The following is a 10,381-nucleotide window of genomic DNA, read 5'->3' as shown; positions in this document are numbered from 1 at the left end:
GCGACCGAGGCTCCGGCAGCGGCAGGTCCGGCGTCCCCGCGTCGTCCGTCTCCTTCCCCGAGCGAGGAGGATCGCCGACGCTTCTCGCGTCCTCCTCCGCGGGCGCGGGCGTCGGGGACGTCGTCCCCGGCGCGACGCCGCCCTTCGGCGTCGACTCCTCCGCGCCGCCCGCCGCCGTCGCCTGCGAATCAGAGTCAGAGTGAATGGATGCGCGGATGGATGACGCGCGTCAGGCGACGTGCGCGGGACGACGACGAGGCCGCGTCGTCGTCGTCGATGTCGACGGACGCTCGTTCAGTTCGTTTTCAAAGCGCCGCGACGACGACGACGACGACGAGAGCGCGCGAGAGAGAGATCGCGCGTCGACGCGCGATGAGGGAGGACGAGGGAGGACGCGTCGAGGCGCGCACCGCTACTGCCGGCGTCTCCTCCGCGGCGCGCATCGCCCCGCGCGCGATCGAACCGGCGCCGCCTCCGCGCCTCGCCTTCTGGACGCGGCGCGGGCGTCGACCGAGAGTTCAAATCGCTGGCGCGCACGGCGAAAAGACGGAGGAAAAGTACGCGCCCGTGTCGTACTCGTACTCTCTATGCGTTTTTAGTCACCGGGCGTTTTCAGTCCGAAAAAGGGAACAACAGGGCGCCCGCCGAGGGGATTCGCGGCATTGCGCCCCGCACGATGGGTCTTCAACCGAACCATTACGCGCCGATGACGCACCACCCGGGGTTCCCGAAGCCCGGGACCCTGGACAAGCCCCCGAGGGGTTCCTTGGAGGACCTCGCGGATCATCTCCAGGACATCATCAAGCAGCGCATAGAGGTGATGACTGGCTTCGGCAATCCGAAACGATTGCGCGACACCGCGCGGACGACGTTCGAGCGATTCGACAAGAACAAGTCCGGCGCCCTGTCGTACGCCGAGTTCGACCTCGCGCTGAACAGCATCCGATGCGGGGAGGGGCCGATCGCGCCGAAACGCGCGCTCTTCGACCGTTACGATACGAACCTCGACGGGCATCTCAGCGTGGACGAGCTCGTCGACGGCGTGTACGATCTGAAACCGCATCCGCTCGCGCACAAGGAGTTTCGACGGATGCTCGACCGCGTCCGCACGGAGATCGTCGAGAAAGGCGGCATCCACGGCGTGCACACGCTGCGGAGGATCTTCCGGATCATGGACGACGGCGGTAACAACCGGATCGAGCCCGCGGAGTTCAAGTTCGCGCTCAAGGACATGGTGCGTCGCGCGGCGTCGCCCTCTCGCGTCTTCGAACGCGATTCGATTCGAGGAAGTTTCCGCGCGGTGTTTTCGTGTCTCGATTAGGAACCCCCGATCGTCGATCCCCCGCGACGCCGCCGCCTTCCTCTGCGACGTCTTTTTACTAATAACGCCTCATCCTCATGCGTTATTATTACTCACCCACTCCTCACTTCCAGGGCATCTCCATCACGAAAGACGAGCTCGAGAAGGCGATGACGCTGTTCGATAAGAACAAAGACGGCGGCCTCGACGTGAACGAATTCACGAATGCGATTCGCGGAAAGATGAACCCTCGGCGCATCGACCTCGTTCGCGCGGCGTTCCAAGTCTTAGACCGCGAAGGCCGCGGCGTCGTGACGATGGACGACCTCGTGCAAATCTTCGACCCGAGCCTGCACCCGGACGTCAAGGAAGGCAAGATCACCCCGGAGCAGTGCGTGCGCGACTTCGGCAAACAGTGGGACACCCTCGAGCGAGACGGCGTGATCACGTTCGACGAGTTCCTGGAATACTACCGCGACATCAGCGCGGCGATCCCGATGGACGACTACTTCGAGCTCATGATCTGCAACGCGTGGAGGATGGCGCCGCCCGGGGCGGACTCGAGCGCGCACGCGACCAGGGTGTTGGTGACCTTTGAAAACGGAAGGAGCGAGATGGTCGAGATCGAGGACGACGCCGGGTTGGACACACACTGGTTCCCATACGACCGCGTTCGCGTGGTGAACGCCGATCCTTAAGGACTTTATCTCCCGGCGCATCTCTCCGCCCACCCCTCGGTTTCAATCCCGACACACCTCGACGCCTTTCGACTCCATCTGACGCCTTTCGACTCCACCCCGACGTTCGCTCGTATGGAACGACCCCAAGGTTGGACGTCCACAACGTCGCGGCGGTGCGGAAACGGCTGTACATGCAGGGCGTGAAGAACGTCGCGAGCATTCAGACGAACTGAGGTGAGATGAAGCGTTATTAATTAACTCAACTGAATTGAGAGGGGGGGCGTTATGAGGTTGGCGGCGGTGATCTCGAGGAGGCTGGCGCGCGCGTTTACCGACCCGCGCTGTGAATACAAACACTCGCTCGTCATTGCTGTCGTCAAACTCTCTTGCTGCTCATCTCGCCGAAACCGCGACGCCAATCGCTCGCGTCGTCGTCGCACTTCACCCGCGCGCGTCGTCGACCCGCCCGGCGCGGCGTCTTCGCGTTCCGCTCGCGCGTCGCTCGTCGATGTCGCTCGCGTCTTCCGCGTCTCGTCCTTCCGTCGTCGCTCTCGCGCCGCGCCGGCGCCGCGCGCTTCTTCCGTCGTCGTCGAGGGTCGCGCTTCCGCTTCCTCTTCCGACGCGCCGCGCGTCGTCGACGCCGATGCCTCCCGAGCGCGCGAAGCGCGACGCGTCCGCCGCCGCCGCCGCGTCGGACGCGACGTACGTCCCCGGCGAGGAGATCAAGAACGCGGTCGTCGTCGTCACCGGCGCGAACCGCGGCATCGGCCTCGAGTTCGTCTCGCAGATCCTCGCGAAGCATCCGTCCAACGCCGTGATCGCGACGTCCCGCGACGCGACGTCCTGCGTCGACCTCCTCGCGCTGCGGGAAAGCTTCGGCGACGCGCGGCTCGCGGTGACGACGCTCGACGTCGCGGACGAGGCGTCCATCGCCTCCTGGGCGGCCGCGGTGCGGGACCTGCCGTTAGGTGCGTTCTATACAAAAGTTTTTCACCCATAGCTCGGTTTCAACAATTGATCGCGTCTCCTTTCAACTGACCGATGGACTATTTTGTATGGAACGACCCTCTTCTTAGTGCGCGCCAACGGCGGCGCCGTCGACGTCGTGATCAACAACGCGGGGACCACGGGCACGTGCGGATACGATAAGTGGGAGCTGGAAGACATGACCTCTGATGAGATGATGCACGTGTTTAAGATCAACACGATCGGACCGCTGCTCGTGACGCAGCGGTTGTTGAAGGCGGGCGTGTTGGGAACCGCCGGCGTCGGCGAGAGACCCCGGGGCGCGCTGGTCGGAAACGTCACGAGTAAAGTCGGGAGCGTCGACGACAACGGCTCAGGCTCGGGCTACGCGTACCGCGCGTCGAAAGCCGCGCTGAACATCGTGAACAAGTCCATGAGCATCGACCTCGCGGACCGCGGCGTCTTGTGCGAACTGCTGCACCCCGGGTGGGTGCGGACGAGGATGACGCAGGCGCGTTCTATAGTCTACAAACGTCTCACACCCTTCGCTCGGTTTCAACACTTGATCACGTCTCCTTCCAACTGACCGATGATCTGAACATTTTTTGTACGTATGGAACGACCATCAGGGGCGAGGGCTCATCGACGCGGAGGAGAGCGCGCGGGGGCTGATCGCGGCGATGGAGGGGAAGTACGGGGAGGTGAACGGTCGCTGGTACGACTACAAGGGCGACGAGATCCCGTGGTGAGGGGTACGGGTGGAGCCGCGCGGTGGGATGCTCGCCCTGCGCGTACAGTATGTACCCTTCTGACGAGACGCGTCGGCGTTTTCTGGATCCGTTCTCTTTTACAACGCGCGCGCAGCCTCCTCGCTCACTTTTTGGGGTCCGCTCGCTTGGCCGAGAGACGACCGAGCCACTGGAAAAACTTGTACCGCTTAGACATCTTCCACGGGCGACCTTCCGGAAAGGGCAGCGGCGACCCGATGGCGTTGAACAAACCGAAGACGCCGCCCAACCCGCCCGTGTTCCCGATCGTGCGATCCATCACGACGCCGACGGTGATCTTCGTGATCTTCCCGCTCTCGTTGAAGGTCATCGAGAGCGCCTGCGGCGGGCACTCGACCTTCGTCCCCGTGGCTTCGAACCGACCGGCGAGCTTTCCCGCGTGCGTCCCGGTCGTCCTGTTCTGGAACCACACCCTGTTCGTCTCGAACGGATCCACCCTGAAGTGGTGGTAGTTGGACTTCATGTCCGGGAACCCGGTGGTGAGATCGAAACCGCCGACCGCGTTCACGAACGCGTCCCGCGGCAGCGGTCCGACGACGGGCCCGATGAACTGAGCGAACGTCGGAGTGGTGGAGTTCAAAGGCGTCAGGCAGGTGGAGTTCAAAGGCATCGAGGTGTGTCAGGATTGAAAGCGAGGTGTGGGCGGAGAGAATCGCCGGGAGAGAAAGTCCTTAAGGATCGGCGTTCACCACGCGAACGCGGTCGTATGGGAACCAGTGTGATGAGAACGCACCTCGAAGTCTTCCGCGAGCTCGTCGCCGATGTTGGCGAAGCCGGCGCGGAGCGCCGACTTGCACTTCGCGACGAGCTCGTCGGGCTTGATCGGGAAGGTGTTCGACGCGCCGTAGAGCATCTCGTCCTCGTCCACGACGTCGTAGATGGCGCTAGGGTTGGGCGCGTCGAGATCGAGATCCTCCGCGACGAGAACCGCGTCGTTTCCGGCGGTCGTCGACGTCGACGTCATCTCGGTCGCGCACGTTCGAGCGCTCTTCCTGTCGGACGATCTCGTGGACGGCGCGGACGCGCGACGCGGGCCCGGCTTGGAGACGACGCGGCGAGCGACGTTGAGAGGAGCGGCGTGGACGCGCGCGGGCGCGGCGGTGATGGTTCGCATCTCGACGCGACGCGAGGGAGGAGGTCGCGACGCGTGTCGGAGAAGAGTGACGACGGTTTCTTTCTTCTCTTCAGTTTTTTCTCGTGCATTCCGAAAAAACGTGCGGTGAGGTCGGCGCCCAGAGCGAGCACATACCAAAAGCCCATACGAGTACGTGTACGAGTACACAATATGCTATCATCCTACAGCGCTAACGCCGCGACGCCGGCGGCGACGTCGTCGCCGTCCTCCTCCTCCGCCCGCCGCGCGGTTGGACACACACTGGTCCCCATACGACCGCGTTCGCGTGGTGAACGCCGATCCTTAAGGACTTTTCCCGGCGTCTCTCTCCTCCCACCACCTCCTCCCCCTCCTTCTCTCCTCGGACACGCGCTCTTGACGTGCCCGCCGTCGCCGCACGCCCAGCAGTACGCGCGTCCGCTCGCGCCGTCGTCGAACCCCGCGGCGGCGCCCCACCCCTCTCGCGTCGCCGTCGCCCACGCCGACGCCGCCGACGCCGCCGCCGCCGCGACTGTTGACGTTCCGTCTTCCCCCGCGCCCGCGACGACCGCGCGCATCGCGCACGGCACGAACGCCGCGGTCCCGCGCGCGCACGCGCCGGCGAGCGCGACGAGCTCTCTGAGCAACGTCTCGGGGCCGAGAGAAGGGAGGATCACTGCGAAGACGCGCGGCGTCGCGCGCAACGCGAGGATCAACCCTCGAGGAAGACGAAACGTCAACCGTCGCGACGACGTCGAATGAGGAAGGATCACGACCAGTGGGACGTCGTCGTCGTCGCCGAGCACGTGCTTCTCGAGCGCGTCGCGGGCGTTCGCGACGGTCTTCGCCGCGTCGGCGTCGGCGGCCGACGCCGACGCAAACGCGGCGGCGAACGCTTCGACGCGCGCCGCGGAGACGGCGACGACGCGTCGCGGTCCCCACCGGTCCGGCCCGACGCCCGCGGCGGCGTCCGCGACGTCGGCCGCGATCGCGGAGAGCCCGCCGTCGATCTCGGGCGGCGCGAGGAGCGTCGCGGCGACGGGGCAGACGACGGAGCCGCGGGAGACGCCGGCGAGCCACGCGGGGAGCTTCGGCGCGGGGGAAGACGAAACGTCAACCGTCGCGGCCGCCGCGATCTTCGCGCAGTTCTCGCGCAAGATCCTCGCGCACCGCCTCGCGACCGCCGCGATCGCGCGTCGCTCCGCCTCCGCGCGCGCGTCCCACGGCGCGATCCTCGCGCGCGCCGCCGCGGCTTCCGCCGGCGTCGGCGGCGTCTTCCCCGCTTTCTCCGCCGCCGCCGCGCGCATTCGCGCTCTCGCCTTGACGCTCGCGGCGTCGCGCGCGTCGCGCGCGCCGGGGCACGCGAACCGCGTCGGTTCGCATCCCGGCCCGGTGACGTTAATCGCCTCGCCCGTGGCGGCGTCGACGTCGAACCACACGCCCTCGCCGGGGGTGAGCAGCGGCGGCGCGTTTTTCGTCGCCGCCGCCGCCGCCGCCGCCGCCGCCGCCCCGAAATCGACCACGGCTTCCGCGCGGACGACGACGCCGCCGCCGTCGCCGCCGCGGACGCCGCGACGGCCGTCCGGGACGATCGCGCCGATCCCTTTCGACGGCTTCCACCACGCGACGCGGCCGCTTCCGCGCGGTCTCGGCATGCCGCGCCAACCGCCGGCGCCGCCGCCGTCGCCGCCGCGTCTGTTGACCTCCACGTCGAACGCGCCCACGTACGCCATCCCGACGCGGTAGTCCGCGTACCCTTCCTCGACGTCGCGGTCACACGACACCGCCCACGCGTTGTCCTTCGGCGGGTTCGCCTGCCCTCGCACCGACTTCAGCTGATCGTAGAGCTTCGCGCCGCCGCCGGACGACGACGACGCGTCGACGTCGTCGTCGTCGCCGTCGCCGTCGTCGTCGTCGTCGTCGTCGTCGCCGCCGACGACGCGCCACTCGTCGTAGAACCTCGCCTCCCCCGCGGGCACCTTCCGCATGTGTTCCCACCGCACGGACGCGCGCGAGAGCTCGAGGTACGGACCGTGGTCGCCGAGGAGGACGCGCGCGTACCCCACGGCGATCGCGCGCTTCGTCGTCGCGCATCGAATCTCCGTCGCGGGATCGGCGTCCGCGGACGTCACGCCGAGCCATCGCTTCACCGCGCGTAAATCCCGCGCGCGGTTCCACGACAACGGCGGCGGGTCGTCCGTCGTCGCCGCGCCGCCGCCGGGGTCGCCGCCGCCGCCGCCGCCGGCGGCGGCGGCGCCGCCCGCCGCCGCCATCGCGCGAGGAGGAGTCATCTCGAGAGGCAGCATTTTTGCAACAGGCAACCGGTTGGAAATAAAATAAGGCCTTTCGGTCAAGCTATGAACAACTCGCTGGCTCGATCGTCCCTCACTTGTCCTCGAACACGCCCTGGTGCGTCGTCGTGCTGCACATGAACAGCGGGTTCTCCACCGTCATCACCCGCGTCTCGTCCCTGCACGCCTCGCGCACGGTGCGATTCAGCGAAAACATCCGCCGGTGCGTGATCTCGTCGTAATACGACAAATCTCCGAGCCCGCGCTCCCGCAGACGCGCGTCGAGCTTCCCGCCGCTCAAGCCATCCTCCACGGACAACGCGTCCGCTTCCTTCCTCACGACGTTGAACCCCCACTCGCTGCAGAACGACGGCACGCACACGGTGTACCCCCAACACTGCGGGAACACCGTCTTGAGCGTCTTATGAATCGGCGTGAAGACGTGATGGCAGTCTCTCACGGCGGCGCAGCCGCTCTGCGTCACGAGAATGCCCCCGGGCGCGAGCTTGGTCTTGCACATCTCGTAGAACGTCGTCGTGTAGAGCTGATAGCACGGGCCGCCGTCGAGCGGGTCGGATAAGTCGCAGATGATGACGTCGATGGAGCCGTCGGCGCGACGCTCCAAGGCGGCTTTCGCGTCGCCGATCTCGAGCTTAGGGTCGTTCCATACAAGCGATTGTCGGGGTGGAGTTCAAAGGCGTCAGATGGAGTTGAAAGGCGTCGAGGGCGGGGATTGAAACCGAGGGGTGGGCGTAGAGACACGCCGGCAAAAGTCCTTAAGGATCGGCGTTCACCACGCCGACGCCGTCGTATGGGGACCAGTGTATAGAACGCACCTTAGCGCGTTTGTCGTCGTACGCGCCGGCGTGGTAGAACGGCGTGTGCTCGCGGCACATCTCCACGACCTCGCCGTCTGGTGGGTGGCGTTAGTTGGGTGACGTGGCGTGACGTGGCGGTCAGCGATTCGTCCGGAATGCGTGCGAAGAAGACGCGAAGGAAGGATCCGAGAGACGAGAGAGAAAAGAAAAGAAAAACCCCCGCCGCCGCGTTCGAGAGAAGATCGGTCAGTCGGAACAAAGACCTCATGGGCTGCGTAATAGCCAGAGGCCCCGACGGCGACGCCGAGACCCCCGGTGCCTCCCCGTGAGCGCCTACTAGGGCTGCGGCTGCCTCACGGGCCTTTTAGCATCTCATCATTCCGCTCTTCTCTCTCGCGTCGGGCGGGCGGGAGCGGCGGCGCGGGCTCGCGAGCGGAAAAAAAAAAAAAAAAGCGAAAAGAAAAAGAGGCCTCGGGGGTCGCCGCCCGCGCACCGATGTCGACCATCTCGCACTCCTCCACGCACTTGTGCTTCAAGACCTCGCGAAGCGTCGCGCCCTGCGCGTGAGAAGAATACGAACCGTCACTATAACGTCGCAGACGCGAGCGTTTGCGTTTGTTACTATGGACGAACGAGAGAGAGACGAGACTCCGGAGAAAGCGAGGAAACAAACGCGCGACGGACGCACCTCGCCACCGCCGGCGATGAAAACCTTCTTCGGCGCGGGGTGCGCGGCGAGCGCGGGGTGGACGAGGCACTGATGATACACGTACTCGTCATCCTCGCTCGACTGCATGAGCCCGTCCGTGATGAGAAGGCGACCGAACGGCTTCGTCTTCACGACCTCCACGGTCTGGAACGCGCTCTGTCCGCGGTGCAAGACCTCGTCCACCTGCGCGATGGACGAGGCGGAGGTTGGCGGCGGCGTGATGAAGCGAGGGAGGATGCGTCAGCGCGAGCGGCGCGACGGCGACGAGGACGCGCGCGCGAGAGAGAGAGAGAGCGAGCGAGCGCTCGGGCGCGGACGACCGACGCGCGAGGTTCGGTTCGCGCGGCGGCGTCGACGCGGGGGCGAAGCGAGCGAGGACGGCGACGGCGAGCGGAGGTGGATGGATGGACGGCGAGGACGACTCCGACAGAGCGTCCGTCGTTCGTCGCTCGCTCGCCGCCGCCGTGACGACGACGATCGATCGCGCGGCGCGCGCGCGCACCCGGTACGAGATCGCGAGGCCTTCCTCCAGGGTTTCGTGGTACCAGTGTCCTTCATCGAACACGTGCGCGCCGATGTCCTCCGCCGTCGCCATCGCGGCCGTCGCGGGCGTCGCGGCGCGATAGGGAAGTGACGCGTGAAGGCGCGAGCGGTGGAGGACGAGACTCGACTTTCGGTCAGCGAACCGCGGTCGGTACACCAAGCCCCGCGCAGCCTCATTTGGAATCGATGATGATCCCCCTCGCTCGGGGGCACTCGCGACCGCGCGGAGAGGGCGTCGCGGGCGCGCGCGACGAGAAGAAGCGGGCGCGGAAGCGCGTGGACGCGCCGCGGCGGCGGAACCCCGCGAGGACCGCGCGCGGAGCACGTCAGGCGATCTCCGCGGAGAGAGAGAGAGAGAGAGAGAGAACCGCGCGGTCGTGAGCTGATAATTCGTCGAGGAGGCGGAGTCATCAGGACGACGAAAGAGGAATGGCGGATCCCGCAGCGGAAGAGGCGCCCCCCGCGGTCGTCGACGACGTCGCGGAGTTCGCCGCGATGGAGGCCGCGGTGAACGCGGAGGAGGCCGCGGCGACGGACGACGTCGTCGGCGTCGCGGGCGAGGAGGAGGAAGAACCCGCGCCGCCGACCGAGGAGGACGTCGTCGAGATCGCGTCCCCCCCGGGGGACGAACCGACGGAGGAGAAGGAGAAGGACGACAACGCGGAGGCGACGAAAGACGCGGAAGAGAACGGCGAAGGGGAGGAAGCTCCCGTCGAGATCGACGCCGAGGCGCCGTCGACGTCCGCGCCGGCCGAACGCGACGCCGCGGGAGCGACGGAGACGATGACGGAGGAGGAGGAGGAGAAGGAGGTCGACGACGACGCGGAATCGCTCGGCGAGCCCGACCCCGTCGCGGACGACGACCCCGAGCCGACGACGACGGGCGACGGCCCCGAGATCGAGGTCGCGGCGGACGGCGGCGTCGACGGCGCCGCGGGAACACAGACGGAGACGACGGGGGACGAGGGCGAAGAAGCCGCGGACGCGGACGCGGACGACGAGGACGCGCGAGGAGCCGTCGTCGTCGCCGACGACGCGCCCCCCGCGAGGGTGACATTCGTGATCCTCCCCGAAAACTTTCAGGCGCGTTCTATACACTGGTTCCCATACGGCCGCGTTGGCGTGGTGAACGCCGATCCTTAAGGACTTTTGCCGTCGTTTCTCTGCGCCCACCCCACGCTTTCAATCCCCGC

At 66.7% G+C, this 10,381-nt stretch overlaps 6 protein-coding genes across 6 annotated transcripts; 3 read left to right on the top strand and 3 right to left on the bottom strand.

Annotated features, from left to right (window-relative positions):
* Positions 1-1,090: 1,090 nt before the first annotated feature.
* Positions 1,091-1,998, top strand: MICPUCDRAFT_17996 (uncharacterized protein; the record flags this gene model as incomplete). The annotated part of the gene is made up of 2 exons (XM_003059338.1): positions 1,091-1,234; positions 1,435-1,998. 2 exons carry the CDS (start codon positions 1,091-1,093, stop codon positions 1,996-1,998), a joined length of 708 nt encoding a protein of 235 aa, XP_003059384.1.
* A 1,138-nt stretch (positions 1,999-3,136) lies between these two features.
* MICPUCDRAFT_17963 (uncharacterized protein) lies at positions 3,137-3,695 on the top strand (the record flags this gene model as incomplete). Its single annotated transcript, XM_003059337.1, has 2 exons — positions 3,137-3,469; positions 3,576-3,695. Coding segments are annotated over 2 exons (453 nt in total), but the record flags the coding sequence as incomplete, so codon positions are not given.
* Positions 3,696-3,819: 124 nt separating this feature from the next.
* MICPUCDRAFT_58559 (uncharacterized protein) lies at positions 3,820-4,848 on the bottom strand (the record flags this gene model as incomplete). The annotated part of the gene is made up of 2 exons (XM_003059039.1): positions 3,820-4,284; positions 4,468-4,848. The coding sequence occupies 2 exons, from the start codon at positions 4,846-4,848 to the stop codon at positions 3,820-3,822; spliced, it is 846 nt and encodes a 281-aa protein (XP_003059085.1).
* Positions 4,849-5,030: 182 nt separating this feature from the next.
* MICPUCDRAFT_40066 (uncharacterized protein) lies at positions 5,031-7,100 on the bottom strand (the record flags this gene model as incomplete). Its single annotated transcript, XM_003059038.1, has 1 exon — positions 5,031-7,100. The coding sequence occupies one exon, from the start codon at positions 7,098-7,100 to the stop codon at positions 5,031-5,033; it is 2,070 nt and encodes a 689-aa protein (XP_003059084.1).
* Positions 7,101-7,137: 37 nt separating this feature from the next.
* On the bottom strand, positions 7,138-9,265 carry MICPUCDRAFT_49612 (uncharacterized protein). The gene is made up of 5 exons (XM_003059037.1): positions 9,148-9,265; positions 8,625-8,828; positions 8,430-8,493; positions 7,955-8,031; positions 7,138-7,770 (listed from the first exon to the last, which is right to left on the bottom strand). Exons 1-5 carry the CDS (start codon positions 9,238-9,240, stop codon positions 7,213-7,215), a joined length of 996 nt encoding a protein of 331 aa, XP_003059083.1. The 5' UTR covers positions 9,241-9,265; the 3' UTR covers positions 7,138-7,212.
* A 352-nt stretch (positions 9,266-9,617) lies between these two features.
* MICPUCDRAFT_58556 (uncharacterized protein) lies at positions 9,618-10,331 on the top strand (the record flags this gene model as incomplete). Its single annotated transcript, XM_003059336.1, has 1 exon — positions 9,618-10,331. The coding sequence occupies one exon, from the start codon at positions 9,618-9,620 to the stop codon at positions 10,329-10,331; it is 714 nt and encodes a 237-aa protein (XP_003059382.1).
* Positions 10,332-10,381: the final 50 nt, after the last annotated feature.

The sequence above is a fragment of the Micromonas pusilla genome, assembly GCF_000151265.4.
Source record: "Micromonas pusilla CCMP1545 genomic scaffold MICPUCscaffold_6, whole genome shotgun sequence".
NCBI lineage: Eukaryota > Viridiplantae > Chlorophyta > Mamiellophyceae > Mamiellales > Mamiellaceae > Micromonas > Micromonas pusilla.
Note: the sequence above shows the minus strand (reverse complement) of the source record. Positions and strands in the feature narration are given on the sequence as shown.

Coding starts and splice junctions, on each gene's coding strand:
- MICPUCDRAFT_49612 (XM_003059037.1), bottom strand. CDS start 9,240: ATGGCGACGGCGGAGGACATCGGCGCGCACGTGTTCGATGAAGGACAC. Junction 8,032..8,429: donor GTGCGAGATGGTCGACATCG/GTGCGCGGGCGG, acceptor GCCACCCACCAG/ACGGCGAGGTCGTGGAGATG. Junction 7,771..7,954: donor ACGACGACAAACGCGCTAAG/GTGCGTTCTATA, acceptor AACGACCCTAAG/CTCGAGATCGGCGACGCGAA.